The sequence below is a fragment of the Misgurnus anguillicaudatus genome, chromosome 20 (assembly GCF_027580225.2).
Source record: "Misgurnus anguillicaudatus chromosome 20, ASM2758022v2, whole genome shotgun sequence".
NCBI lineage: Eukaryota > Metazoa > Chordata > Actinopteri > Cypriniformes > Cobitidae > Misgurnus > Misgurnus anguillicaudatus.
In genome coordinates this window covers 12,542,496-12,570,318 of record NC_073356.2, presented here as the reverse complement: position 1 = coordinate 12,570,318, position 27,823 = coordinate 12,542,496, and the positions used below count along the sequence as shown (strand labels likewise).

Here is a 27,823-nt window from a genome sequence, read left to right as displayed (position 1 = left end):
GCATTTTATAGTGTTCCCTTTTGCATTGTATACTTGAGGAATCAATGGAAATGCATACAATTGGTCTGAAACATGACTGACAATGTTCTCGCGAGAGTTCATGTTAGACGTGAAAACAGTCCACGCGCGCTCTCTAGTGGTAACACGTCAGATTTTGGCGAACGCAGTTAGTGTGAGACAGAATGTAATGTTTTAATTTAATTATGGAAAATAAACATGACGGCCTGCACGTTTTTAAGATGTTTATTTAAAAAATAAAATAGAAAAAAAATTACATAAAAATATTGAAGGAAAAAAACTATTCCTCCTGACCTCTTGGATGCTGGGTGGCCACAAGGCTCTCTGTATAAGGATTAACAATGAGTGTTTTGGCCACTGTGACAGTAGACATCAGCAAAAAAAAAAGTTTACATTTAAAATCCGTCATTGATATTCACACTGCATCGGTACATGACCATTACAGAGTGATACACTTCCAATTGTTCTTCACAGATTCATACAGTAATAAGAAGGAGGCATTCATGTGGGCAAACCATCAATAGATACACACCACATCCTTACAAGCTAGATCAAAAGGGATGGGAGTCGCCGCCTCAATGTCTGACCCACTTTGCAAAAGATGCTGGTTCTGCCTAAAAGCAAAGACTGCATTAAGAAATACATTTGCCCCATTGCATTGAAAGGCAGGCGAGAGTTACAAGGACAATCCTGTAGCCCAAGTTAGTTCTTGAGAGTCTCTGACTAAAATACCTCACATAAAAGTTTGTGGCAAATCAAAGTCATTCCCTACATAGCGACAGTTGCCATTAACATGGTTGTAGTGTCATAACAGCAGTAGTCCGTTTGATCTCGACTCTGATCCGGTCCAAGTCCAAGCAGCAGAAGCCGGACGTTCCAAACAAGACGCTTGGATGTTTTTCCACCGAAAAAAAAAAGTTGCATACAGGAGCTGTTCTCATGTACCCAGATGAGGCAGCTTTGATATATCAGGCCTGGGTCCATTAATGGTTACTCAAGTTTTGTGTGTCTTGACCAGATTTAAAAGCAATGGCTGTCACGAGGAAGAGATTTTCAAAACTCCACTTGCATAGTAACAATAACCTGTATGCCTGTGCCTAAGACGTTCTGAGCAACAGCGATACAGTTTTAGTGTGCCATATACAAACAGAAAAAATACAATACAATACAGTACAGGAATAGGTCGTTACCAAAAAGGCATATATTAGGAGTAAGTACCTGTCAATAAATGCAAGAAGATTCCAGAAAGGAATCAAAATAAATTCCCTTTCTCCGCTAGTCTGTTTTGGGGTGCCCACTTGAAAAAGTCAGATTAGGGCACCTTGCATAAAGCTGCACTGATCTGGAGTCTGCTCGCACGTTCTTAAGAGCTTCCCTAAAATAATCTCTCTTACCTATAGCAATTTTAAAAGGACGTACGACACACGCACACACACAGACATATATACATATAAATCAAAGCGATTTCAGCACCTCACTTTTCCCACCAAATCTACTCTTTCCTATCTGGAACTGTTTTGAACCCACAAACTGCGAGTAGCCTGGATGACACGCGACAAACCAAAGAAAATGGCGTCACCTATAGGCAAAGAGTTGAAAGTCCTTCTGCTCGATCTACACCGGCCACCTCAACTGAGTATTATCCAGATGCAACCTATGCAAAGAAAATAGGGGAGGAGGGAATATAAATTGTCGAAGACTTTTAAAACAGACTTTTCTTTTAAGGAGCCTGTCTGACAGGATCTGTAAACGATAAACAAAATTAAAAACATTACAAAAATAAAAACACTTTTCTTTACAAAAACCAACAGACATAAATGCTCAACACAGAACACCATGTTTCCAGAGTGAACGAAAACAGAAAATTAACAAGTTATTGCACAAAAACGTAAAAGTCGAGTGATAGTTGATATGATGGGGACTCTGGAAGCATTTACACAGTGCAGGATTTGTAGCCAGCGTTACACGGACACAAAAAGTGGCAATCACCTTAGAAAACACTTTATCTTTTATCCCCACACAAAACGAATAACACTTATTAAATCCAGCTCTTTCCACACGTGGAGGGTGTCCCCAATAAAATACGTGAAGACACGAATAAACGAGGAGCATGACACACAAAAAGGGGTTTACAGGATTCAACTGCGAACAGGTCGGCGTGGAGCGCGATAAAGTTCCTGTCCTCGAAAGCTTCCTCTGGAAGATTGCACGGGTCAAAAAAAAGTTGCAAACGTACGCATGCACGCATTCAGCGACAGACTGACTGAAGAAGTACTTAGCACCACCATGACCGCAACTACTAAACGAGGAGCTGGGTTTCAAACGCTGGTCTCTCTGTCCTCACACCATCAGTAGATAGCCTCGATGAGTTCCCATCGTTTAAAGATGGGATCGGAGGTGTGGAAGAGCAAGCGAGTAAAGGAGTAGGTCCGAAAGGGGGCGACCATGTCTTTATCTGCTGACGCTGGCCGGTAGACTGTCCCGCTTCCTGCGCCGCCACGTGTTGCGGTTGTACTGACCGTGGCCTCGGGTGGAAATGACGGGACTGTGCGCGACAGCGGGGTTGTGGAAGCCCTTCAGAGGGTACTTGGGACCTGTCTAGGGGAGACAAAAAAGAGATGACAAATTATGGCACTGATAACATTTGATAGTGAAAGTTTATTCATATTTTACATTTTACAAACTAAAATAACTTCCGGTAAAGAGAAAGTGCGTTTCCAACGATCCCGGTTTTAGATTGTTATTTCTAACACGGCTCTCTGCGCTTATGCGTTCAGACTATTTTGGATTCAAATCAAAGGCAGCATTTACTTTCATTATAAAGCTTGGAGCAGCCAGGATATTTTCTAATATATAACTCTGACTGTGTTTGTCTGAAAAAGCTAAATATGTACATCGTGGACGGCCTGAGGGTAGAGGTCTTCTCGGGTCCAAAGAACAAACGTACCACACCTGAAGCACAAGCGCTTTTGCCAAGCAGAGAGGGTTGGAAAAGGACATTGATGCATACACTTGAAATAGTTTGGGCCCACCTAAACTTTGTCTCCCTCTACTGGTTGTTTATGTAATATTTTCTTACAAGTTTACAAGATGACACAACATGCAACAAATGCAGTGAGTCAGTACTCCTATATAGTATTTAGCTCACTACATCACTTACCGATGAATTTCAGCTTTGTGCGCTTGACACTACGTCTAACCACTTGCAGACTTGTCACTTGCAGAACTAAACTAACTTGATAAAAGACATTTCAGTTTGTTTTTCAGATTTTATTGCAAGGTTGCTACTCCAATAACTCAAAACATTTTAATAATAACCGAGTTGTTTTTGTTTAGTACACTACACTAGTTTGACTATAATGCTGAATTATTAATAGATTAATGAGAGAAAGTAATAGTAAAATGCGAGAAAGTACTTTTATTTTGTTTATTTATTTAGTAAAATATATATTTAAAAAAAATGAAACAAAGCAATAATGCATTTTTGTTAATTCATTGCAGAGCTATTGAATTATCAAGCACGTAAAGAAAATACAAGTATCAGATATAGAGGGTATGCACATGACGTCACCGTCGCCGAGAGTGACTGCAGTTACGCCCACTGAGTGGCAAAAGACAGAGCGGCAGCATTAGAGTACAGCGTGACATTGACGAAAACACGTGTAAATAAACAGCTGTTGTGCGATAGATTGTACTAACAGATTAACAACAATTCAGTTTTACAGACTGCCAAATAACACCGAAAGGAGAAGTAAATAGATTGTTCATGCCAACGTCCACAGGTGGGTTGATAAGTTGCTAGGGTCACTATCAAGCAGAGTTTTTACTTTCTACTTAAATGTATTTTTTTCAAGTATTTGTATTTTATCTGTGTTTTTCTTTGGAAAACATACATTCCAAAGCATATTATCATAATTTTTACATTTCATGAATAATACATTTTTGTTTTACATTTAATATTTAAGTACATGAACGTACTTTTACTCAAGTAAAAGTACACCATTTTAATGTAATTAGGTATTAAATAAAATTTAATATGCAATATTAAAGATACATACATAGTATGATTCTATGCTTTAGAATGTAGTGAAGTAATGTTTTTCCCAATACAAACATCCTAATAAAGTACAGATGCTCGGAAAATGTAACTAATGTAACCAAGTATTGTCCACCTCTGATATCAAGTCCAAATAAATTCAATTTAAGCTGATAACAGTCAGTTTTACTGGCATTTTCACAGCACCCGCTATGAAAACCAGCCATTTTGTTGAACGTTTGCCACTCAACAGGGCGCGTTCTGGCGTGGTCACATGGAAGTGACATCAATGCATACCCTCTATAGGCAGATACTCAAAATGAAATTACTTAAATTGGGGGCACAAAAACATGATGATCGGGCCATGACTGTTATAGACCATTTTGCAAGATGTAAACAACCGTGGTACAGAAGCACTTCCTTTTTTAGTTCACATTTATTTTACATTTTGATTAAATTCTAAATTTTCTGTTGGTTGTATTTGGTTGTAATATTAATTAATATTAATATTTTGTTCAGTGTTAAAAAAATGAAAAAGGAAGTGCTTCTGGACCAGTGTTGTTTACATCTTGCAAAACGGTCTGTAGGCGGGGTCTAAAGCTATTTCATGCATTTTGACTTATTTACACTGTTTAAGAGTTGGATTCCTCATACTAAACAAAGTGTTAAAAATAGGCAATATGTTAAAAATGTTTTTTCCCATGCCAAATGCACTTCGCAAAGGTTTGTACAGGTTTTCACCATTTTTTCCTAACATGAAAGATTCAATTTTGGCTTTATTTCTTTTATGGGCAATTTCAGTGAGGAAGTACAGTGGAAGTCCTTATATGGGCATTTCACCAGAAATAGCCCACGCACAAAACAAACCAAGAGCCTAGCATTGTGGAAACAATGGATATAGTTTGTTTATCCAGGTTAGCAGTGGAGTTGTGCGTGTGTGTTCGTTTACGCTGGATTTTGTTGAAATGGGGCGGTCCCAACCGGGTCATGAGTCGCAGGCACTAATGCCCTATTCGGACGGGATTAGTTTTATGGGGGTAGATGGCGTAAAGTAATTTTACCACAAGACGTCTGTAATATTAATGGTCAATTCGGACTGGATTAGAAATCTCAGTAAAACATTCGGAAGTGAAAGGGGTAACTCGAATGCGCAGCGTGTCATCTCTCGTTCAACATGTGCACATTACCTTGCTTCCTGATATCAGATGTGCAAACAACATGACACAGATGAGGAACACTCGAAATACTGTGTTTTATTTCAGTTTGGGGAGAATGTCAGTTTTAGAAACAGTTTCGTGCCTCTGAGAGGTTAATTTTACTTTTTTTTTTAAAGTTTGTGTCGTGGTATTCAGGAACTGACTTGCCACTGACTTGTTTTTCTGCCTAGAACGCAAGTAAATGCTTCTTTAAGCGCTTTTATATTTGAAAAAAACTGGCAAAGTAACAGGAAGTGATGAAATTTACATGTATATTTACAGCTGGTCTATTCGCAGTGGATTAGTATTATCTGAGGTAATTTCTCCAGACCTTTAACAGAAGGTAAAAGTCGTCGTAATCTTTACTGACTTGGTCCGTAACGATTACTGACATGGAGCATTCGGACAGGACTAAAATCACTGAGAAGCTCTGATAAAAATGGCTTATTTAAAACTAATCCCGCCTGAATAGTACTCAAGTAAAACTGCGTCAAATGTCTGTGTTTTGTTGGCAATCGGCACGAAAGTGCATATTATGTAATTCAGTGGCTCTCAAACTGGGGGCCGCGAGATGGTGCCAGGGGGGACGCAGTTTTATGACATTGTATAAAATAAATTAATTTATCATGAATTCTGTGCAATTAAACCTAAAAAAAAATAAGACTACTAACCAACAGCACTACTTCATATCAATTAATATGTTTTGTTTAATCAAAAGTTTAGTTTTAAAACAGTTTCTTGTCATAAATTTTCTATGGGGGGCCGCGAAGAAATGCGCCGTACACAAGGGGGGCCGCACGCAGAAAAAGTTTGAGAACCACTGATGTAAATGACACAAACATGTAGTGAATCATAAGTTATTCAGAGATAGTGGGATACTGTTTTGTGTGTGCTCCGCCCACGGTACACCTCGAGGGGGCCGGGTTTATTTAAAAAGAATCGGTACAGCTAATTAGGGCTGCACGATAATGAGAAAATATGCGATATGCGATAGTTCTGTTGGTGGGTGCGATGGCGATATGCCTTGCGATATGTCTTACTTAGATAAATTATTTTTTATTTGCTTTTATTTTAGCATTTAGATATGTAATGAAATAAAGAGGAAATGCATATTCTAAAGATGTAATTAAACTATGCTATACATGTGACAAAAAACTAGTAATGTGTGACCATAAAGCAGTACTTTGATTTATTGAATATTTATATTAATTTTATAAATCCAACTACTCCAAACTCTATTTCCTTTCTCTTTGACATGAACAAAGCTGAATGAACTTGTGAATATGACCCCCTTTAAAGGGATTTATTAACATTGTGAGAGGTGTAGAAAGACTATATACAATAAAATGTATAATATATTAATGATAGACAATGCAGGTCTATGGATTATAAAGTTGATAGGTTTGTGTAGAAGCAGTAACTATTCCTCTGTTGCAGATTAAAAGAGCTTAATCCGTCATTACTTTAGATTCAAAAGTATGTAGATTCAGCTTACATAATGACTGTTTGACAGTTTTAGCTGCTCGTTCAGTACAATGGGCTTGGCATTAACATTGGTTATTTACTACCATCTTTGTAGCAAACATATAAAAAGACGGTTCATTGATAATAATACTATAAACATGGGAGAAAGAAAGTGCAGCGCGTGGCCGTGACTTTTTATAAACAAGAGTCAGTTTTCATCGCCATAGAAACCGGAGGCACGCTTGAGACTGCACATGCGCTATAGCACGTTAGCGCTGACTGACTCTTCACGGCCGTCTCTGATTGACTTGGGTTTAAACAGACCCGGTACCTGAAGTAATTAAAATGGGACCGACTCGGACCCGACTGACCTTTCAAAATATAGACTCGTGTCCTTCCGTGAAGACCTCTAATGGATACAACTGTGATCAAGTTCAGGAACATGGAAGGAAACAATGTGACACTGAGCTTTGCGTCGCACCTAATCCATTGAGAAACAGAAAGCACGCGAACGCACAGCGAACTCATCAGAAAAGACACGACCTGCTCGCACGCATAATGTCATTATCACGGCCAGAAAAAAAAAAAATTTGATGCTAAATATACGTGGACAGTTGTTAATATACTTGAGAGAGCCGCCCAAGTAAAGTAAGTGTGTGGGAATCACCTTCTGATCGGTGTAATTTGGACGATCTAAGCATGCAACACTCAAATGATAGACACGTAAAATAAATGCAAGTTATCGCAGCTCCCTGCGATATGCATATCGCATACACAATTATCGCAATGGCGATACATTTTCGATATATCGTGCAGCCCTACAGCTAATCTTTCTTTTATGAATCTGATAAAACTAAAGACTCTTTGGATATATGAAGGATACAATAGGTACTCAAGATTGACATAAGATAAGCAGAAACAGCGTGTGTTATAGTCATATTTTTGTCACCAATCTCACAAAGCAAGTGCAATTTTGTTTTAACTTTTCATAATGCTTGAATGGGCCAAAAGCATCCTGTCAGCACACGTGGGCCTACCTTTGTATGGTGATGGGAACTAGGTATAGGACTGGGGGAAGCTGGGGGAACAGCAGGGGGGGGCCTGTGGAAGTATCGGGGTGGTCCATCTGCCATACACACCTGTCTGCCAGGTAAAGCGTGGATTGACAGATTGCCTGGTATCGACATTCTCGCCTGGTAGAGAAATAGAGTTGGATGAACGATAACTTTACTAATATAACAAGGCAATTCTAGTTGTATTTAATGAGTAAGCCAGTTTGGTACTTAACCATCATATCTTCTCGCCTGGGTAGCTGGGGGCATGGTGAGCGCTGTCGTGATGTTGGCTTTGCCTGTGCCCATCTGATGTGCTGGTGGCAAGGGACCTGGAGGCAGAATCTGGAAAGGGAAGGGAGCTACAGGCGGAGCAACATAAGGTGTGGAGTCGGAGTCCTAAAGGAAAGATAAAGATGTGAGAGAAAATGACAACCATATACAAACCCCTGTGCAATCATTGAAGTCAAACCTAAAAAAACACATCTAACATTGCCCTATTTGTCCAGAAAGCTGTTTATTTAATAAATCTTATCTCAGTGCAATAAATATAGTATCAAAATCTTTTGCTCACAATGTCGCTGCCTGAGAGTGAAGATGCAGAAGAAGCGGAGGAGTGCTGCTGAGGACTGGAGAGGGACATGGGCGAGTCTGCGCTGTGAGGAGACACCGAGTCCCTCTGCTGCTGATCCTCCACACCTACACCCAGCATTGTCCCAGACTCCACCTGCTCCACCGAGTCCTTTTGGGATGGACCTGTGTGCAAAGATTACAGAAAAGTCAAGAAAATCCGCCATAAAACGTTGTCATGTAAACGGTCCCACAGTCTGTGTAAGCCTTACCCGGGCTTCTCTCCAAACGGGAGTTGTGTCTGCCACCCCATTTCTTTATAATCCACTCCCTGTAGTTGATGACTTCCTGTGTGACTTTGATTATGCGTCCCAAAGTGCTTAGAGGAGAAGAACGATCACATACCCATTAATAAAACAACCGGGTGAGCGCCGTATAAGAATTGGGGTGTATATGCATTAGCAAGTACCTGTCGATGTCTTTGTTGGGGTAGGAACGCGCAAGAGGCGAGACTGCGTGACCCAGTATTATATAAGCGTACTCGAATGCGTCTTTCACCTGCATGGCCCCATAAGAGCTCCTGCCAACATCATTACCTAAGCAAGCAAAAATAACAGTTTGTAATTGTTAATGTCAGTTTTTGGTAAAATACATTTCTCATGATGTCAACATTTATTCTATAAATTGCCTCAAAATGTAGCCGTTTTAGGTTTAGGTAAAGTACCTGGCAAGAGAGGATCCTCGATACAGAGCATGGAGGGCCTGTAACCATTGCTCATAGCCTTCATGATGTCTTCTTTAGCCATGTAAGCACCTCCGTCCTTTATCCTGATACCCGTCTTCAAGTAGTTAAAGTGTCTACCATACAGCTCGAAGAATTCGATAAGCAGAATGCCAAGGTTCATCTTGGGATTTCTAGCATCAATTCTTGGGTGTAACTGTGGGTGTAAGCCAATAAACACGGGCGAGAATAATACAAAGGCTCTTTATTTGTCTGACAAAGTCATTTATGAAATGAATGCAAACGGAGCAACATCTGAACTTATCATGTGAGAGAACTAGGCTGCATATCTTGCTCAATATACTACTTTAATGAAAATCTTTTAAATGTTACAAGCAAACTGCACCTGCAAGAAGCTGATGACCATGAGGATGAGACTGTAGGAGCTGATTCCTCCTGTGAAGACTTCATTGAGGTCTCGCTGAAGAAGGAACTGTTTCAGCACGAAGATTAAATAAGGCAGCACGGTATACCTCTGTGTGGACAGAAAAGGAAAAAAAGACATTTTAGGCTTTTAGAAATCAATTTATTGTATACATCAGGTATTAATATGCAATTCAAATCTAAATTCAGATCCAGTGAGGAGTTTTTAGAGACATCTAGAGGTAAGATTGTGAATTGCAACCAACCGCAATTTTAAAATGCATAGAGAAGCTACGGTGGCTGCCACAGGACAATGAAACGCTTTGTTTGTCCATTTAGGGCTACTGTAGAAACACGTGGAAGTGGATGTAGATAAAACGGCTTATTCTAAAGGTAATAAAAACAATACAGTTCATTATGCAAGGTCTTTATTTGGGCTGCAACTAGCGATTATTTTAATAATCGATTAATCAGGCGACTATTTTTCGATTAATCGGATTAAAACATAAATGTTTACTTTTAAAAGCGAAAAAGCCACACACTACTGCAGTTTTACTAATATAGACTTTTTGATTTTGATATTTTAAGCCTTAAATAAAAAGTTTGTGCAGCTTTTAACCTGATAAGGAACACTGTGCCGTACACGGTACACCCCCTCCCTTGCACGTGAGGCTGCATTACATCATTGTAACTTTGAAGCATTAAATCTTCAAAATATACGGTCATGCGGCACATAGTTGGAAAGCTTAGACTTTAGGGACTCCGTTAAGCGCACACACAAAGCATAATATGATTTTTAGCAGTCATGAAACTGTAATCTAGTTGTTAGTTACCTGAACCGGGGGACGCCGATTTAGGATATTTACTTACCTTAAAAATCTTCCCTTTATCTGCTTCGGTGAAATTGTCCAAAACAAATTGTTCATAAATCCCCAAAAGTCCAAGGAAATTGAATATCCAAGCCTTTTAATCCACAACGATTTGTTCATCTCACAATCTTGCCGTTTCTGACCGCATTACGATATAAATAGTGTATACAATTAGTTCACTAACGGACATTCGTGCGTCAAGCGCAAGTGATTTCAATGTTAAGTCAATGTGAAGACGGGTTGACGCGTGTCTGGAGGTCGCGAATGAGGCGCTTAGCGCGGCGCGAATGAGGCGCTTAGCGCGGCGCGAATGAGGCGCTTAGCGCGGCGCGAGTGAGGCGCTTAGCGCGGCGCGAATGAGGCGCTTAGCGCGGCGCGAATGAGGCGCTTAGCGCGGCGCGAATGAGGCGCTTAGCGCGGCGCGAATGAGGCGCTTAGCAACGATTCCGCCTCGTTCGCGCAAATTCAGCGTTGCCGCGGCAATAGGCGAGTTGAAAATTTTTAACTTTTGCGGAAAACCGTGCAGCATTAACCAATCAGTAGGGTAGGGCTGTGACGGTGGCACATCATTGTTCCGCCCCCAAGCTAGCGGGTCATCACTGATATCAGTTTCATTCCCTTGCAAATTAGCACATTAACTCCCCATCTGCTGGCTGTTTGCGTTAACACGAACCTGAAGACATCTCACTGGGCGAGATTGTACTTTATATTTTTCATAATTTGTGACATGCACACCACCGCGGTGGTAATTACAACCGTCCCAGCCCTACCACTCAGGAGCTTGCCCTAGTAGTGACGTGATTACAGGAAGCGAGCGGAGATGCGAAATTCAGCGTGAATGTCTCGATGACTAGAATTTCATGTGCGAACGAAGCAAGTAAACTCAAAACGCAAATTTGATAACTCAAACGTGGCTGGTCTGAACCCATGGTAAGAGCCTGATTAACGTACAGCTTGTGCTGTATGAAGGAAACGTGCCTGACTTTGAGCAGGAAGCTCGCGCTGTTTTAAGCGGACGTGGGACGGCATGTGACGTTACAGACCAACGAATTTGGTCTGATTATTTATCAATTAGTTGTTGCAGCCCTAGTCTTTTTCCACCACTGATAATATAGTTATGTATATTATATTGCATTTCTGTCAAGAGATTCTTATAAAAGCCCCACATAGCACTTTTAAGTCATCTGCAGAGACAACAGCATCTTAAATACAATTCTGTGACCAAGACAATCTCATGTAGTCTCAAAGCATCAAACCGAAGCAGTCAGTGCGCCATCTATTTATTACAGACAATGTTTGCGTAGACAATCTGCGTAAATTTGAGAGAATATTGTGTAAATATGTCCGTTTTTGTGCAAGAAATCTGACCTCAGTGTTTGCGTTCTGTCTGAATCATGGGATGTGCGCGCACACACACACAAAACGTCTCAAAAAGCCCTTGAGTAGCACATCGACATTTTTTTTGCATCTCCTTTGCTTAAATATTCAAATCGGCAAGCCTTAAAACATGTGCAATACTCCAAGCTTTCGTGACGATGCAGCACTGGTGACAGTTCTGTCAAGTAGCCCGAACATCGTTCACGCTGGCCCTGGGCCATCCTTATTGTCGAGCCCTGCATTCAGACATTTAACAAGAAGTAAAGTGTGTTGTGATAACTGGATGAGCCAATAAACCTTACATTCCTCGGAGCAAGGATAAGATCTCTGTCCCAGTCTTTTCCTCATCTATGAACGACATTCTCATTCCAATACAACCCTCGGCAATCTGTCCTTGTAGACGCACAGATGTGAACTATAAAGGTGATCCGCTGTCAAAAGAGATTACAGCAGGTATGCAGAGGGAAATGAGTTTGGCAGTAGAGCGTCCAACCAGCCGTTCACCCCCTTATTAAAACAGCTGGGTTAAAAACTTGCTGACAGATGTTAAACCTCCTCCTACTCTTGTCAAACAAACATAAACCCTATAGGCCTGGTAGGAAAGTCAGCCAATGTGGAGCAAATTGGGAATACAAAGAACATGTAAACACAAGCAGGATCCCAAATTTCCTGGCACGTAAGTAGAGACGAGTTACCAGCTATGAAACCATACTTGGCACTTCTACCAAAAAACCCTACGTCCGAAAATGCATACTGTGACAGTAGGTACTGAATTAGATGAAGTATGAATATGGATAGTATGAATGAATTCAGACATACTAAATCCGCCATTTGATACATACGTTGCCTTAACAAGTTAGTCGTTAACTACGTGCAATTTAACTAGCGGTTTCATATATGTATTTGCATTTGAATAGAGCCACGTTGCCCCTTTCAGACATTTTTTAAATAAAATATCTCCTCTCCCTGTGTTCGTGGAAAACTCCTTTCCCGGGGGCTCACGGGATACAGGGTTCCCACATCTTAGTTAACTTCACTTAAAGGACCTTTCAAGGACTTTCCAGGTCCAATAACCTCAAAATCAAATACTAAATGTGGGGACGCATTTCAAGTGAGAACAAGGTTACATCGTGTTACCTTCTAAGATACATACGGTTCCCTTTTGAGAGAACTCGCACTGCATCACTGCGGTGACATTTTGGGGACACCTCCAGGGGTAAGTGTATCTGAATGTGTATATAAAATTCAACCAATGGTGAGGCTTAACGATAAAGATAGTGCGACGCGGGAGCCAGGAAGTATATCGCTATCTGAAATATTGACAAAGACGGCATTACAGGGACGCAGGATGCTCCAATTGCTGCAAGGGAGACGCAGCATCTCGTTCCCTTCTCAGGGTACAACAGTTACATACGTAACCAGAGATGTTTTCATGTGTCAAACACAACTATTCATAAAAGGCATTGTGGTATGAATCTACATTCAAATACAGAAGATATAAGCATTTAAAGCGAAGAGTTTAGCACGTGTGCTTAAAAAGTCTAGAATTTTTATGTTATTATCCTACACTACACAAGGAACAATATGGATTTTTTCCCCAGAAAACTTCTTGCATAAAATAGATTCAAGCACTTTCAATAACCTGTATGTATGTGGGTGATTCTCACGAAACCATTGAAACACCACGGCACTAATGATTTTAGCTTTAAAATGTGTAATATAGTAACATTAAAAAGCATCAGAATTAACACAATACTGTGTTCTACCTTGCACAATGTATGATTTCAACATAAGAATTTATAATTGTAAATTTTATCTCATTTTCTGCTGAAATTTTCATTACCGCAATGTGTCCGGCTGTGTTTGAACATGCGTTATGTTGTAATTTAATCGAATTAACACAAAAATATTAAGAAAAAAAATAAATGGATGTTTTGCTAGACTACTTTAGATGACAGAAAAAATATTTATTGAATATTCATGTATAATAATAATAATGAAGAAAAATTTGGAAAATGATGTGTCCATGTCTGATGTTCTCATTCTCCGCAACACTTTTTGAGAACAGTTTAAGCACACATACAGAATTTTAATAAAGTTTGATTTTGAGTGACCAAGCACATGGACCAGTTACTTCAAGATGGCTACCAGGTAAGATCATTTTTTTACAGTTAATTTGAAATATTGTCTTGTCAGAATGCTTACACGACATTTTGATTATCATTACCGCAACAGATGCTTATTAAATGTTAATTTAATTAATAATACTTTGATTTTAAATGCATGTGCAGAATCTCCAAATTATGTTCGTTCAGGTTTGTTATGTCATTTTGAAAATATGTCAGTGTTGATGTTTTCTGACTGTTGCGGTAATCAGATTTTTTAGGACTAATTTTTTTAAATTATGTTACAAAAACTGTTAAATGATAAGTAAAAGTTTTTAAATTAATGTTCCCATTTACTCCAGACTTTGTTTTTCAATGTCTGGTGGGAAAAAAAGTAAATTTAAGCAATTTTTACATTTTCATGCTTGACATTTTTAAAACCAAGTTTTCGTGAGAATCACCCATGTATGTATATTTTCAAAAACTTCCCAGGGCCTTGAACTTTCCCCCAGACTCACAAACTCTCAAGGATTTCAAGGACCCGTGGGAACCCTGGGGATAATAGGATACTTCGAATGAACACTTCAGGATCTTGCCGGAAGTAGTAGGTCATCCGGGTACTTTTCGCCTACTGTTTTTCGAATACTATGGCTTCGTCCGAAACCGCCTACTTTCATACTATATTGTAGGCAGAAGGGAGGAGGCGAGGCGAGCAGTATTCATAGTATTCGAAACAATAAGTGAAAAGTACCAGGATGGTCTATTACTTCTGGCAAGATCCCGGAGTGTTCATTCGATGGACACTTAACTACCTTGAGCTCCCGGGAGAGGAGTTATCCAATGAAGAAGGTGGCGGAGGGACATTGTTTTTCTTTTTAAAATGCCCGAAAGTGGTAACGCGACTATTCAAATGCATATACATGAATTAAACAGCTGTCCCTTGTATTTAAATTTCGCTTGTTTAACGTCATTCCAGTTAACAACTAACTTCTTGTTATGACGACGTATGTCAAGTGATGTATCAACATGGCAGATGTAGTATTTCCAAACCCACCTACACCATCCACATTCATACTATATATTACCTACTGTTCATCTAATTTAGTACCCACTACTGTCACAGACTCACAGCATGCAATTTCGGACACAGCCTATGAATTAATGAATGCAGACATACTACTTCCCTCACCTGCTGTTTCCATACTATATAGTTGGCGGTTTCGGATGCAGCACAAGTATACATTTCTCGTCGTGTCACTCGCACCATAACACAAATGGCAACCATTTTGACTTTTTTTTGAGACAAGAAATATATCATCATACAGTGTTCTAGAAAGAGGACAAAAACGATAACTGAATAAAAGCGAAATAAAACTTAAGTTGTAGGAGACACACAAGTCATCAAACTTTTAAGTCAACCATATGCATCTTGTGAAGTTGTGTCAACTAAGGGTACGTTATGGATCATTCTTGTATTGCAAATTATGTTGAAATTCCTTCCACTGGCCAGCAACTCAGCAATGTTTTATTTATTTGCAAGAGCCAAGTTTTACTCGCAATTGGCTCTTGGTGAACATTCATTTTTGACCTTTCAAGTTTGAATACTTTATCGTCAGCTAACAAACAACATCCAGTTGTTCTCACTTTTGAGACCAAACACAGACATTCCAAAACATTTACCTTCACATGATCTTTGATGAAGCTAGCAGCTTTGATGCCCGTCTCCACATTGAAACTGATGTCCACCTTCACTTCAGTCTCCTGATCGGTCAGTTTAATGATCGGCACCTTTCAAATTAAAAATCGCATTAGAAATGTCCTTCGAAGTGAGAGAAGAAAGTGACTTTAGATGAACAGTACTTACAGTAGCTTTGTCGAGAACTTTGATGGAGTAGGGTTCTGCCACGTTGTGTTTTCTGAGGGCCTGCTCCAATTGCTGCAACGGAGGTCTCTCCCATTTCCCAAACACCACCAGGTCAATGTCACTACAGTACAAAGAATAAACCAGAGGGTTTGAAATTGTCTGTATCATAGATGTAATAGCCGAAGTATTAATATCAAACCATTGCGTTACGTGTATTGCGATATGCATGTTTGCAGTATTTCCAAATAGGGCTGCAAGTCGATTAATCTTGACTAATCGTTTGCAGAAGAACATTTTTTGTTTACATCATGTGTGTGTGTACTGTATATAATAATTATATGTATATAAACACACACACATAAATTATATACAAGTACATAAACATTATTCTGCAAACGATTAGTCGCGATTAATCGTTTTGCAGCCCTAGTTGCGACACATCTCACTGCCCTACTAGCAAATAGGCATCACATTCATTCTGTATTTTACACAAGTGTTACCAGACATAAATACTAACAATATTAACAAACCGAATGAAGTTTAAAGCCTTTCGGGAACACAAATTAAATAATTATTAATAATGATTTCTTTTGTAATAGGCTTTAAGAATTTGGAATGAAAGCCAACTTAACCATAGCTTGCAGGTCTTTATATCGATAATAAACCATGCATGTACCTAAGCCACCCTTTTGAAAGCGTGATCTTTGTGGGAATACATAGTTATGAATGTACAACAGATCTTTCCATCATAAACTAGCTCAGGAGTGTTAAGCGCGGAGTATAGTCTGTTTTTTTTACATGTATGCAGAACGTACGTGCACGGTTGAATGCACAACCTTGCAAAGCATAGTGTACACAGACGTTCGACGCATGCGTATTGCCACAAAATGCAATGCATCTGCTGGGCTACATACAACATTATCCTGCGCGTGCATGCGAGACATACATACAGTGTTAGCTGGGTTTTACAGTACAGTATGCACGCACTCTTTTGATAAAAACGCAAACGCTCATGTACGCGTAAAAAGTTGACCATAGTTCGGCCTTTACGATATCAATATCTCACTCTTGTGTGTTATGTAGATGTAAGATACAAGATCAAGCAAGTCACACTTGCTCATTTACCTGGTTGGGAGATAGAGTCCAGTGCTAAAGCTGCCAAAAATCTGGACCTACGCACAGGAAAACAACTTTTCAGATACACACCATGTTAAAGATAAAGACATTGACCTCTAATTTAAAATGCTAACAGTCTACAAATACATCAGTTTTTGCTTACATCAGCAGTTGGCCACAACTCCTTGATGACAGACTCTATCCTGTCCACCACCTCCTGTCTCATGGTTGCCTCCTCGGGACGAGGAGACATGAACTTATAGAAGTCCATGATCTCCTCGTGCAGCCTTGGTCAAAATAAAGATAGAAAACATTTTATGGTAATGGCAGCTGGTGCATTTCATGCAGATTCGCAAGAACGTTGAGTATTGGATGGGACAACATCATAAAATTACATTAAAACACATCTAGAAACAACATTAAATTTTTATAATCGCATCCTGCTGATCCCAAACTTAAGCAGAACTTGATTACCTAACATTACTTTTTATTTTCTCAATTGGTAACCCATTGGTTAAGAATCGAAACCGAGGGTAAAACGAACAAACCATGTAACGATAAACCTTATTGTTAAACCAAATAGCAAAAATGGTAAGCTGTATGACCAACTAGTCCTAACTAGCTGGTTATCCCATTTTATGCATTAATTGCTGTCAATTAAATACATGTATGAAATACTTAAAGGGATAGCTCACCCAAAAATGACAATTCTCTTATGTACTTAATCCTCAAGTTATATCAAACCTGTATGAACACAAAAATGATATTTTGAGGAATACATGTTATCAAGCCGTACTTGACTTCCATTGTAAGAAAAAAATGCTATGGAAGTCAATGGTGCCACAAAACTGCTTGGTTACAAACATTGCTCAAATTATCTTTATTTGTGTTCAGCAAAAAATTAATCAATACAAGTTTGCATCAACTTAAAGGTGCAGTGTGTAAATTTTAGCGGCATCTAATGGTTTAGTCCACGGCTCACCCCTCGCTTTTAAAACACATAGAGAAGCTACGGTAGCCGCCACCGGACAAACATGTTAACATCGGAGACAACTTAGTAAAAAGAAATTGTCGATTAAGGGTTTCTGTAGAAAAATGGCAGCACAAAATGGCGACTTCCACGTAAGGGGACCCTCTGTGTATGTAGATAATAATGTCTCGTTTTAAGGTAATAAACACATAACGATTAATTATGAAAGGTCTTTATACACCACTGATAATATAGTTCTGTACATTATTTTGCATTTCTGTCAAAAGTTCCTTCTAAAAATTACACACTGCACCTTTAAGAATGGGGAAATTATGACATAACTAGATACTATCCCTTACATATCTAGTCTTTAAAAAGACGGCACAAAATGAGGGTGTTTTGCCTACACACACAGTATTTTACATCTACGTTGCAAATAATGTCGCCTAGGCTCACATTTTTTTGAAAAACATTCAAATTACTTTAGAGGGGTGCAGACATCAACCTGAAATATAACAAGGTTACGTAACTGACTAGACACAACTAGACTACACAAGCTGCGATAATATAGACAGACTTAACCATTTCATAAATGACTAGTTTAAAATGTTACACATATGTCTGACATGTTGCTAATTTCAAAATATTTCAACAAAACAGTAGCGGGCGGTTCATAAATCGTCAATGACAAAAATCAGTCACCAACAAAATCACACACGCCCTGATCAGGTAAAAGTGCTGTTGTCAAATTTATCAACAAACAATCTAGTTGTGTTAGGAAAACAACACACTTGGAAAGAGAGTTAATACATTTAAGGTAAATATGGTTATTTAAATAAATTTAAAAATCCAAATACAACTTCACGTAAACTGTGAATCAATCGTGGCGGGCGCACACGCGCACACATTCCACAAGTGACCCAACCCACAGACCGCGGAGACACGAACCTGGGACACCCCTGCTGCTAACATGCTAAAGCTAAAAGCCAAGAAACACGGCCCAACACGTCAAATAAATATCATGACACTTTATCACAGAGATAAACCTAAACATACAGCACATAACCACGTGCTGTACATTAAATTGCTCCAAAGCGACACGATCAACGCCCCCGTTATAATCAATGCGAGCGTTACCGTCAAATTTCAAATACAAGAAAATGACACCACAAGGCCAAAAGAGGTCATCTCACCCGTCAACTCCCGGGTTATATTTCCTCGTCTTCCACGGCGTGCCGGAGCTGACATAATTGCCATTAGTCCAGTTGGAAAGCAAATAGTTTATCCCGTAGGTGCTGGCCTTATTGTCGCTTTTCCTCCGGCCCGGGTGATGATGATGATGGTGGTGTCCCGCTGTCGGATGTCGCTTTACGCAGTTCTGCTGGAAACCTTGATGCTGCTGCTGCTGCTCCTGGTGAAAATGCCGTGAATGAGGATGATGATGGTTGACATTATTCAGCACGCTCTCGCTGCAATTATAAAGCGGATGCGTGCCACCCTTGTTCATATTTCCAGCGATCGTATTAGGGCTTGTAGTCCTTATTTTAGAGCAGCTGGATACTAAATCCGCTGACGATGAATCCGAAGCAGTTTTATGGGACATTTCGCCGTTTCCCGTACCTACCTTCCCCGCGTTTCCATTTAACGCGTGAACCGCAGAGTTCTGGTGGCTGCCCGGTATCGTTGCAAAGCCAATGGTTGCAGTGCCGTTGTGTTTAATGTTACTAGTGTTATTTGCATTGCTCTGATGATGGCTGCTGTTGCTGGATGAGGCAGAGGCAGGGCTGCAAACGCCGGACGCTACATTCTTGTAAGCGTCAAACGCCGGAGAATTAAAATAGAAGTTGTGTTGTTGGTGATGATGGTGCTGACCCGTGTTAATCCGGTTTACCTGAGACGTTTCCCACACACGCATCCATAAGGCGTTCGCAGGACCCTTCTGTTCCGGCTGAATCCAAGCGACCCTCGGATCCATTCAACTCCTCTTTCTAACAGCCCTGTCAAGCAAATGAACGCCTTTCGTAACCGTTCAGCGGATAAGTGTAATTCCCGACCGACACCAAAAAGGGTTGCACGAAACGACAGGGAAAATAAACGACGTACCAAACGCCACAACCAACGGGAATCAATTAACGTTAGTGGCCCTTTCCCCCTCTAGCGATAAACTGTTAGCTAAACTATACAGTGTTTCCAATATGGCGTAACACTCCCCCTGCCTGAACCCCGATATCCAATACGCATGTGTAGGATTTTAAATCGGTCTGCACCTATAGGCAGTACACCACACCGAGCAGGCGCAATCGCGATATTTTAACCAACCCCACCCTTCTCAACAGCATCAAGCGAGGACGTGTTTGAATATTTTTCTCCCTAACCCATTCACAATGTAAGCATCGCGACAAAACGAGAAGGTTCTCGTTGAAATAAACGCAGTTATCGCACCACAAGTTTTTTTTGTACGTATTTCCCCATGCACAGTAGATCCAGTACTTTAATAAAACTCATACTACTTTGTACACTCGGTTTTAGCAAAAAATATTACACACAATATAAACATATGATTATATTATACATTCTATTTTAATGATAATATACAGTGTTGCGTTGGTAAATATTTTAAAACGATACATTGACTCATCGTGTTTTAAAAATATTGTTTACGAAAGCAAAACAACTAGAAGCAGTCTGAAAAAACTACTGAAGAATACGAAGTCTGTATTTTAATGCAGTGAACAATTTATCAAATTATACATTGCACAATATATTATGCAAATCATTTAAAAAAATTACAGCCAGTGTTAAAATTGACATTTTTTCTGTTAAAAACAAGCAACAAAGTGATAAAGGCAATTTCCTACTATGAATAAATGAGATATGTATTACTATAAGCTCCTCCCACGGTGGTTACGTAATGTACGCTACGCTTGGCCTTCAGTTCACGTGCAGCAAGAGGGGGAGCTCCTCGCAGAACACTGACGTCTCGTGCCCTTTGCATCTCTGCAATGCTGTCACACTACATGCAGTGCATAAAGAGAGGCTTTATCACTTTGCTGGCAGGCACAGAGGTGTGTGTTATGTTAAATGTTACACTTTCTAATGTCTTCTGCATGCTCCTGTATAAATCAAAGGGTGCTGCGAATAGAGTTGTGTGGTTTGCAAGAACATTTCTTCATTGCTTTGCCTGTGGCTGGCCGGTTATTTCACTGAATAACAGTTAGATTGCTCACTACTCGACTCTAAACTCAGATCTAGATTGATCATGCACGCTAAACTAAAACAGTATGTCAATAGATAAAAGTGTTTCTGTAGAATTACATCAGATGCATGTGTTTAAAAAGAAAAAAATGGTACAAAATCTTTATTTCAAATGATAAAAAAAAAAACAATTGGCTCCTTAAATTAGATTCATAATAATTCATATGACCTTCTCCAATTCAGAGATAAACAAACCTAAGGCAAGCTAATTTTTTTGCTGACAGCGTTGACACATAGAACACATAACTCTTGACATGTTAAATGTGTTATCCCTTAAAGGTATGCAAGTCAATACATGTCAGCAATGGTAAAGGATGATGTCACAAACAAAATATATACAAAAAACATTATATAGCTACTGTAATTGTGAGCGAGGTTCACATGAATCCTTGACATAATTTTTTTTTTTTAATTTTCTTTATTTTTCACTACAAAACAATTTAGTGTAAAAACATTTAATTGTAAAATGCCATGATAGTTATTAGGCCTTGCAGAAGGCACTTTATAAAGATCAACTTTTACATATTACAGATGTAAATGACAATACTGACATCACCTCATAAAATCAGGCATTTTATCTATAAATAACTGTTGCGGTCCTTTTAAGGCATGGTACTCACTTCAAACATCTTTTATGTCCTTGACAGCAGCACCCCCACTTGGTATATGTTTTGTTATTGATCTAAAAAATTTATTTGGACAGCTTCATGTGCTGACCTATCACCTCAGCCATATGCCTGAAAGTTCCCAGTACCCTTTTAAAGGGCACCTATTATGCGAAATCCACGTTTACAAGTGTTTGGACATAAATGTGTGTTGGCAGCGTGTGAACACAACCAATCTACGCCGTAGGCTCTGCGTAGCCTGACGCACACCTCGCCAAAATGTAACAATGCGACTGTTCTTTGCAGACCGCAAGCACTGTGAACATCGACGTGCAATTACATACTGACCAATCACAGCGCTTGCAGTCCATGAAGAACAGACGCATTAAAGATGCAGTGTGTATTTTTAGAAGGTTCTCTTGACAGAAATGCAAAATAATATACAAAACTATATTATCAGAGGTGTACCTTTTTATAATGAACCATTATGTTTTTATTACCTTAAAATGAGACTTTTTATCAACATACCATGAGGGTCCCCTCACGTGGAAGTCGCCATTTTGTGCTTCCATGTTACTACAGAAACCCTTAACGGACAAACCTTTTTACTACGTTGTCTCCGACGATGTCCTGTTTTTCCGGTGGCGGCTACCGTAGCTTCTCTTTGCGTTTCAAAAGAAGAGGTGAGCAGTGGACTAAGCCGTTGGTTGCAATTTGCAACCTCACCACTAGATGCCACTAAACTTTACACACTGCACCTTTAAGGGCACATTACAGATTTTTTGGACCTGATGGGAGGGGTTCTAGTGGACCAATCACAGTGCTTGCGGTCCACTTTATTAAATTGTAGGCTTTGCAAAGCCTACGCATAGTCTACGGTGTAGCTAAGGCATAGAGCTTACACACGACTGTAAATGACTCTTTACGCAGACCCAGAAAGGCAGTGAAGACACTGTTAAAATAGTCTGTGTGCCTGCACTCGTTCAATCTTCATTTAAGAATAATTTGTGAGCAAGAAACTAAAAAAGACTTTATTAGACATTTTATATTCCCTTCGTGTCTGTCTCCGACATGCGTTCACACACGTTGTGAACTCTGACCTCCTGCATCAAGCACCACATGCACATAGACATAAATAAATGCCTATAGGTGTCTTTCAGCACTTTGGTCCACTAATGTGATACGTTATTGTGCTTTTTGCAGAAAAAACACACCGCCCCCCATTTAATTGTGTTTATGGTGCGCTCATCCTCGGACCAATGTGGCAGCGCCTGTCAATTTATGGCATATGTGCTTTCCTGAATGCACATCAGAGACTGACATGGAAAAAAGAAAATGTAAAATAAAGTATTTTTTTGGTGCACAGAATATATTCTTATCGCTTAATGAAATTAAGATTAAATCACTGTAGGCACATGGACTACTCTAACAATTTCTAGACCTTGAACGTGGTATTTGCATTATGGCCATATGGGGGATTAGAAAGCTGCTAAAGAAAAATGCTATCCATTTAATCTGACAGAAATGCTAACTCGGTATGAATGTTTAAAAAAAATCTATATGATGATGATGATAAATGTCACACATCTGAAGCACATGTCTGGATTATGAGCACTTGCTTTCCAGCAAATGAATCATGTTTGTCTTTTCTGACAAGAACTGGCAGCCCTTACCCATTGCTCATATGTGACGAAATGCGACAGCAGCTTCCATGTTTATCGGACACAATGTCTTAATCTGATTTTATGATGGTGTTTCTTAACTTCATAATGGTCAATGAAACAATGTAAACATTTTGTAGTAAGGAGGCTTATACAGAGATCAGAACACAAACGGTATTAATGCTTTTCTTGATTTTGGATAGTCTTCAAATTTCGCAAGATACCACCTGTAAAATTAAACGCACAATAAATAACAATGCAAAAATCTTAGGTAGTGCTGGGCAAAGATTAATCGCATACAAAATAAAAGTGATTTTTTTTTCCATTATATATATATTCCATTTTTATTTATATTTTTTCAATGTATATATCATATAGAATATATAAAAATATAAGTAAATATATATACACGTACATGAATGTGTGTGTATTTATATATACATAATAATTACACATAGCACACACTCATATATTATGCAAAAAAAATCACTTTTATTTTGTATGCGATTAATCTTTGCCCAGCACTAAGGCTGCATTTACACTGCATGACACAAGTTACTCATTCCCAATTTTGTCTCTCATGTGGCACAGATCGGATATGACCCACAAATGTGTAAACAGGGTCAGTTTAGGCCTCATTCATATGTGGAAATAAATCAGATATGAATCGGATAGGTGCAGATATTGAATACAGGTCATTTTAAAAGACAATGTAAGGGTTAAAAACAATCAAATGTAGTTTTCTGATCATCGCAGTCAAATTGTGAACGATGCCATATTTTTTATCCTGTAGCCACTTACTTATGGTGAGCCACAGCTCTGCTGGACAGCACAACAAGAGTGAAGATGGCAAAGGCAGCACTGTGGATCGAGTGAGCAGCAATAGCAAACCCAGTCCATTCTACAACCTCACCCAAGAAGTTTGCTCCTGACACAAACTTAAACATGCCTCCTGTAAAAATAAAACCTAATGGTGATTATAACACACTAGAGACTACTTTTATGACAATTTTATGATGATTTTTTGCATCTTTGACTCTGTTTGAAACTTGACGGTCACAGTCCTCATTCACTTTAATTATATTAATAAGGCATCCAAAATATTTTTCAAAAATTCACATTTCTTTTCAATGGAACAATTTCATACAGGTTTGGGATGACATGAGTGTTGTGTAAATAATGACAGAATTTTCATTGTATTTTTTCCTACTATAGAACTCATCCAGGTTTAGAACAAAAAAGAGGGTGAGTAAATGATTACAGAATTAAAATTTTTTGAGTACACTATCCCCTTTATGCTTCGTACACACCAAACATGAAGCATCGCGTTCGTCGTGGGATTTTACTTTGTGTCATGCTAATTTTTAGCTTGAATTGAATATTTTCAATTTGCGCAAAGACACGTTTGAGGCAAATAGGGAATGTTTTCGCGGCAATCGCGGCGCCTAATTCACGTTTTTTGCATCTTCCTGCGTGAGTTTGTGTCTATTCGCGTCTTTACAACGACTTTGTATTGCATTCATCGCAAATCATTGAATTTGTGGTTGGTGTGTATGCCCCATAATGTTGTTTACACACAAAACAAAGCATTGCATTCCTCGCTCTAAATTATTTGCGGGATTTAATTTTGTGTCATGCAAATTTTTCGCTTGAGTTGATTTTTTTTACTTGCGCAAAGATGCGTTTGAGGCGACTAGTGCTGGTTTCCTCGACAATTGCGGCACCCAATTTGCTTTATTTACGTATTTACATTGACTTAGCAATCTACTTGCGCAAATTGTTGAATTTGTGTTTAGTGTGTATGCCCCATAATGCTGCATACACACCAAACGTAAAGCATCGCTTTCCATGCTCTAGATTACTTGTGGGATTTAACTTCGTGTCATGCTAATATTTTGCTTGAATTGAATACTTTCAACTTGCACGAAATCGGCTTTGAGGCGAATAGCGCATGTTTTCGTGACAATCGCAAATCTTTGAATTTGCAGTTGGTTTGTATGCTCCACAATGCTGCATACACACTAAACGCAAAGCTTTGCGTCCCTCGCTCTAGATTATTCGCGGGATTTAATTTTGTGTCATGCAAATTTTTCACTTGAGTTGATTTTTTTTGCTTGCGCGAAGACGCGTTTGAGGCGACTAGTGCTGGTTTCCTCGACAATTGCGGCACCCAATTCGCTTTATTTACGTATTGACATTGACTTAGCAATCTACTTCCGCAAATCGTTGAATTTGCATTTGGTGTGTACGCCCCATTACGCTGCATACACACCAAACGTAAAGCATCGCTTTCCATGCTCTAGATTAATTGAGGGATGTAACTTCGTGTCATGCTAATATTTTGCTTGAATTGAATACTTTCAACTTGCACGAAATCGGCTTTGAGGCGAATAGCGCATGTTTTCGTGACAATCCCGGCACCCAATTTGCGTCAATCGCGTTGCCCCAGCGCCAGTTTGCATCTGTTTGCGTCTTTACATTGACTTTGTATGAAACCTACTTGCGCAAATCATTGAATTTGAGGTTGGTTTGTATGCCCCACAATGCTGCATACACACTAAACGCGAAGCATCAAGTTCCTCGCTTTAGATTACTCGCGGGATTTAACTTTGTGTCATGCTAATTTTTCACTTGAATTTAATATTTTTAACTTGCGCAAAGACGTGTTTAAGGCGAATAGTGCGCTTTCAAGGCAATCACGGCGCCCAATTCGTGTCATTCGCATCCCCCCTCGTGCTCGAGTTCGCGTCAATTTGCGTCTTTACATTTATACTTTTTAAATGTAAACTATTCGTGCAAATCGTTGATTTCACGATGGGTGTGTACGCCCCATAAGAATAATGATAATTGTTCTCCTACCTCTAGGTATCTTATAGCCGGTCTCTCCAGGTTTACGGAGGTTCCTGAGGATATGGTCAGAATGAATGTTAATGATCCATCCTACGAGCCACAGACAAGACCCTTGAAGAACAAAAATGAGCTGTTATGTGACATCAAATGCTTTATAGTACAACAACTAAATTAAGATATTTTATGACATTATAACAAAATGACAAAAAGTATTGCTATGCTACAGGTCTATAGTGATAACAATGGGAAGATATAAGGGGGGTATGGTAATAATTAATGACAGATACTCTCTGGTCAACCATGACAGGTCACCTAGACCTCAGGAGGATGACCTTTGACCTATAACCTGCAAATGACCTAATGTTGAAGAAAATAATCAAGCATCCAGTGATTATGTCTGTTTTGACTAATAAAGTTCCTCTATAAAAACTGTTTATAAAACTTAAGATTAGACTCTATATAAGAAAGTTTACTGTGCATAACCGTGAATAATTATTCAAGAATACCACTAGCCCATACCTATAATGAAATAAGGATGTGTAACCCAATCTGGTGGGTATTCTGCATAGTGACTCAGGTATCTTGTCTGCAGGTACCCATTATAGATGCAGAAGACAAAGGCCAAAGCAAATGAGATGAACGGTGTTGATTTCCCTCCTCGAATTAAAAATGGATAGATGAGAGACCTGGGAGAAAAACATTGTCCAGTAAGGTAAAGTCAGATGTATGTACACCAAAATTGGTAACAAACAAATACATTACAACGGGTTATGGGATTGATCACCAGTAACACACATACTAATCAAATGTTTAGCTTGATATATATGACATTAATTTGTATAAGGTGACATCCTACCTTTGAAAATAATGGCATAGGTACATCACCAGAAGTAGCTGGTTGGGCAGGTGTGTTATCCTTGCACAAGAACTCAGCATCAATCCCAGAGGTACAAGAAAGGCTGGTAGTTCCTGGACGAACCAGGCGAATTTGACATTTACAGGAAATCCATACCTGGTGGATGCATACCTGCCATAGGGCACGTTTACAAAGAGTAAAGCGAGGAAAGTCACGAAAGCCATGAGCATCATGAAGTAGGATAAACAATCCAATATGTACAGCTCTTCATCTTCAGAAGAAAACAACGCCTTAAAAATAGCGTCCATGATCGCTATTTACTAAAATAAATACTTAATATTGTATTCATAGGAATGCCTTTGTCAAAATGTCCAAGTGGTGTTCACGTTTCGCTCAAGCGAGTGACACTCGCACCATGGGAACGAATTAAACACGCCCACAATCCGTCTGGGTCCACAGGGGTTTCACCAATCAGAAACGTCGGTAGGTGGGGTTTATTTAAATTCTGTCCAATTAGAAACTGCAATCCACTGTATTATTTGCGTTTTTGTAACATAAGTAAATCAAAACTAATATTTTACTTTCAGTCATCAGTAATAACCATTTTTAGAGTTAAATAAGCAGCCGTTCTAAAGCTGTCAAGACGTCGTATCTGTAATATGTGGATACCTGATATTATTTTGTGCATTAAATATTTATATATTTGTACTTTGTGTTATCTTCTCGTTGCAACAGAAAACATCCTAATTTTAAATACATTTAGTATGTAATATACGTAATAATTAAATTAAATTAAATAAAAAACAAATATAAAT

At 39.1% G+C, this 27,823-nt stretch overlaps 2 protein-coding genes and 1 long non-coding RNA gene across 5 annotated transcripts; 1 reads left to right on the top strand and 2 right to left on the bottom strand.

Annotated features, from left to right (window-relative positions):
* Nucleotides 1–227: 227 nt before the first annotated feature.
* On the bottom strand, nt 228–20,075 carry tent4a (terminal nucleotidyltransferase 4A). Of its 2 annotated transcripts, none has more exons than XM_055219004.2 (13): nt 18,975–20,075; nt 16,975–17,098; nt 16,821–16,867; nt 15,696–15,816; nt 15,512–15,619; nt 9,464–9,592; nt 9,061–9,274; nt 8,806–8,932; nt 8,609–8,715; nt 8,341–8,522; nt 8,019–8,165; nt 7,752–7,907; nt 228–2,616 (listed from the first exon to the last, which is right to left on the bottom strand). In XM_055219004.2, the coding sequence occupies exons 1-13, from the start codon at nt 19,754–19,756 to the stop codon at nt 2,470–2,472; spliced, it is 2,391 nt and encodes a 796-aa protein (XP_055074979.2). In that variant the 5' UTR covers nt 19,757–20,075; the 3' UTR covers nt 228–2,469. The 2 variants fall into 2 exon arrangements, with proteins under 2 accessions (XP_055074979.2, XP_055074980.2); XM_055219005.2 differs by having other exon boundaries at nt 7,854–7,907.
* A 581-nt stretch (nt 20,076–20,656) lies between these two features.
* On the bottom strand, nt 20,657–27,764 carry srd5a1 (steroid-5-alpha-reductase, alpha polypeptide 1 (3-oxo-5 alpha-steroid delta 4-dehydrogenase alpha 1)). Of its 2 annotated transcripts, none has more exons than XM_055219007.2 (5): nt 27,009–27,764; nt 26,672–26,838; nt 26,162–26,263; nt 24,104–24,254; nt 20,657–20,794 (listed from the first exon to the last, which is right to left on the bottom strand). In XM_055219007.2, the coding sequence occupies exons 1-5, from the start codon at nt 27,314–27,316 to the stop codon at nt 20,713–20,715; spliced, it is 810 nt and encodes a 269-aa protein (XP_055074982.1). In that variant the 5' UTR covers nt 27,317–27,764; the 3' UTR covers nt 20,657–20,712. The 2 variants fall into 2 exon arrangements, with proteins under 2 accessions (XP_055074982.1, XP_055074983.1); XM_055219008.2 differs by lacking the exon at nt 20,657–20,794 and adding an exon at nt 22,237–23,529 and having other exon boundaries at nt 27,009–27,752.
* On the top strand, nt 20,705–24,549 carry LOC129454473 (uncharacterized). Its single transcript, XR_008647907.2, has 3 exons — nt 20,705–20,846; nt 24,096–24,275; nt 24,518–24,549. It is a non-coding gene; the product is annotated as an uncharacterized lncRNA (long non-coding RNA).
* Nucleotides 27,765–27,823: the final 59 nt, after the last annotated feature.

Bases quoted from the DNA above. Each gene is read 5' to 3' on its own strand.
- srd5a1 (XM_055219007.2), bottom strand. From the start codon at position 27,316: ATGGACGCTATTTTTAAGGCGTTGTTTTCTTCTGAAGATGAAGAGCTG. The intron at 24,255-26,161 runs GTAGGAGAACAA...TTATTTTTACAG, and splicing joins CGGCTATAAGATACCTAGAG to GAGGCATGTTTAAGTTTGTG. The intron at 20,795-24,103 runs GTAAGTGGCTAC...CACTGCATGTAG, and splicing joins AGAGCTGTGGCTCACCATAA to TGTGACAGCATTGCAGAGAT.
- tent4a (XM_055219004.2), bottom strand. From the start codon at position 19,756: ATGGATCCGAGGGTCGCTTGGATTCAGCCGGAACAGAAGGGTCCTGCG. The intron at 16,868-16,974 runs GTAAGCAAAAAC...TCCTGTGCGTAG, and splicing joins AGTTGTGGCCAACTGCTGAT to GTCCAGATTTTTGGCAGCTT. The intron at 15,620-15,695 runs GTAAGTACTGTT...TTAATTTGAAAG, and splicing joins AAGTTCTCGACAAAGCTACT to GTGCCGATCATTAAACTGAC.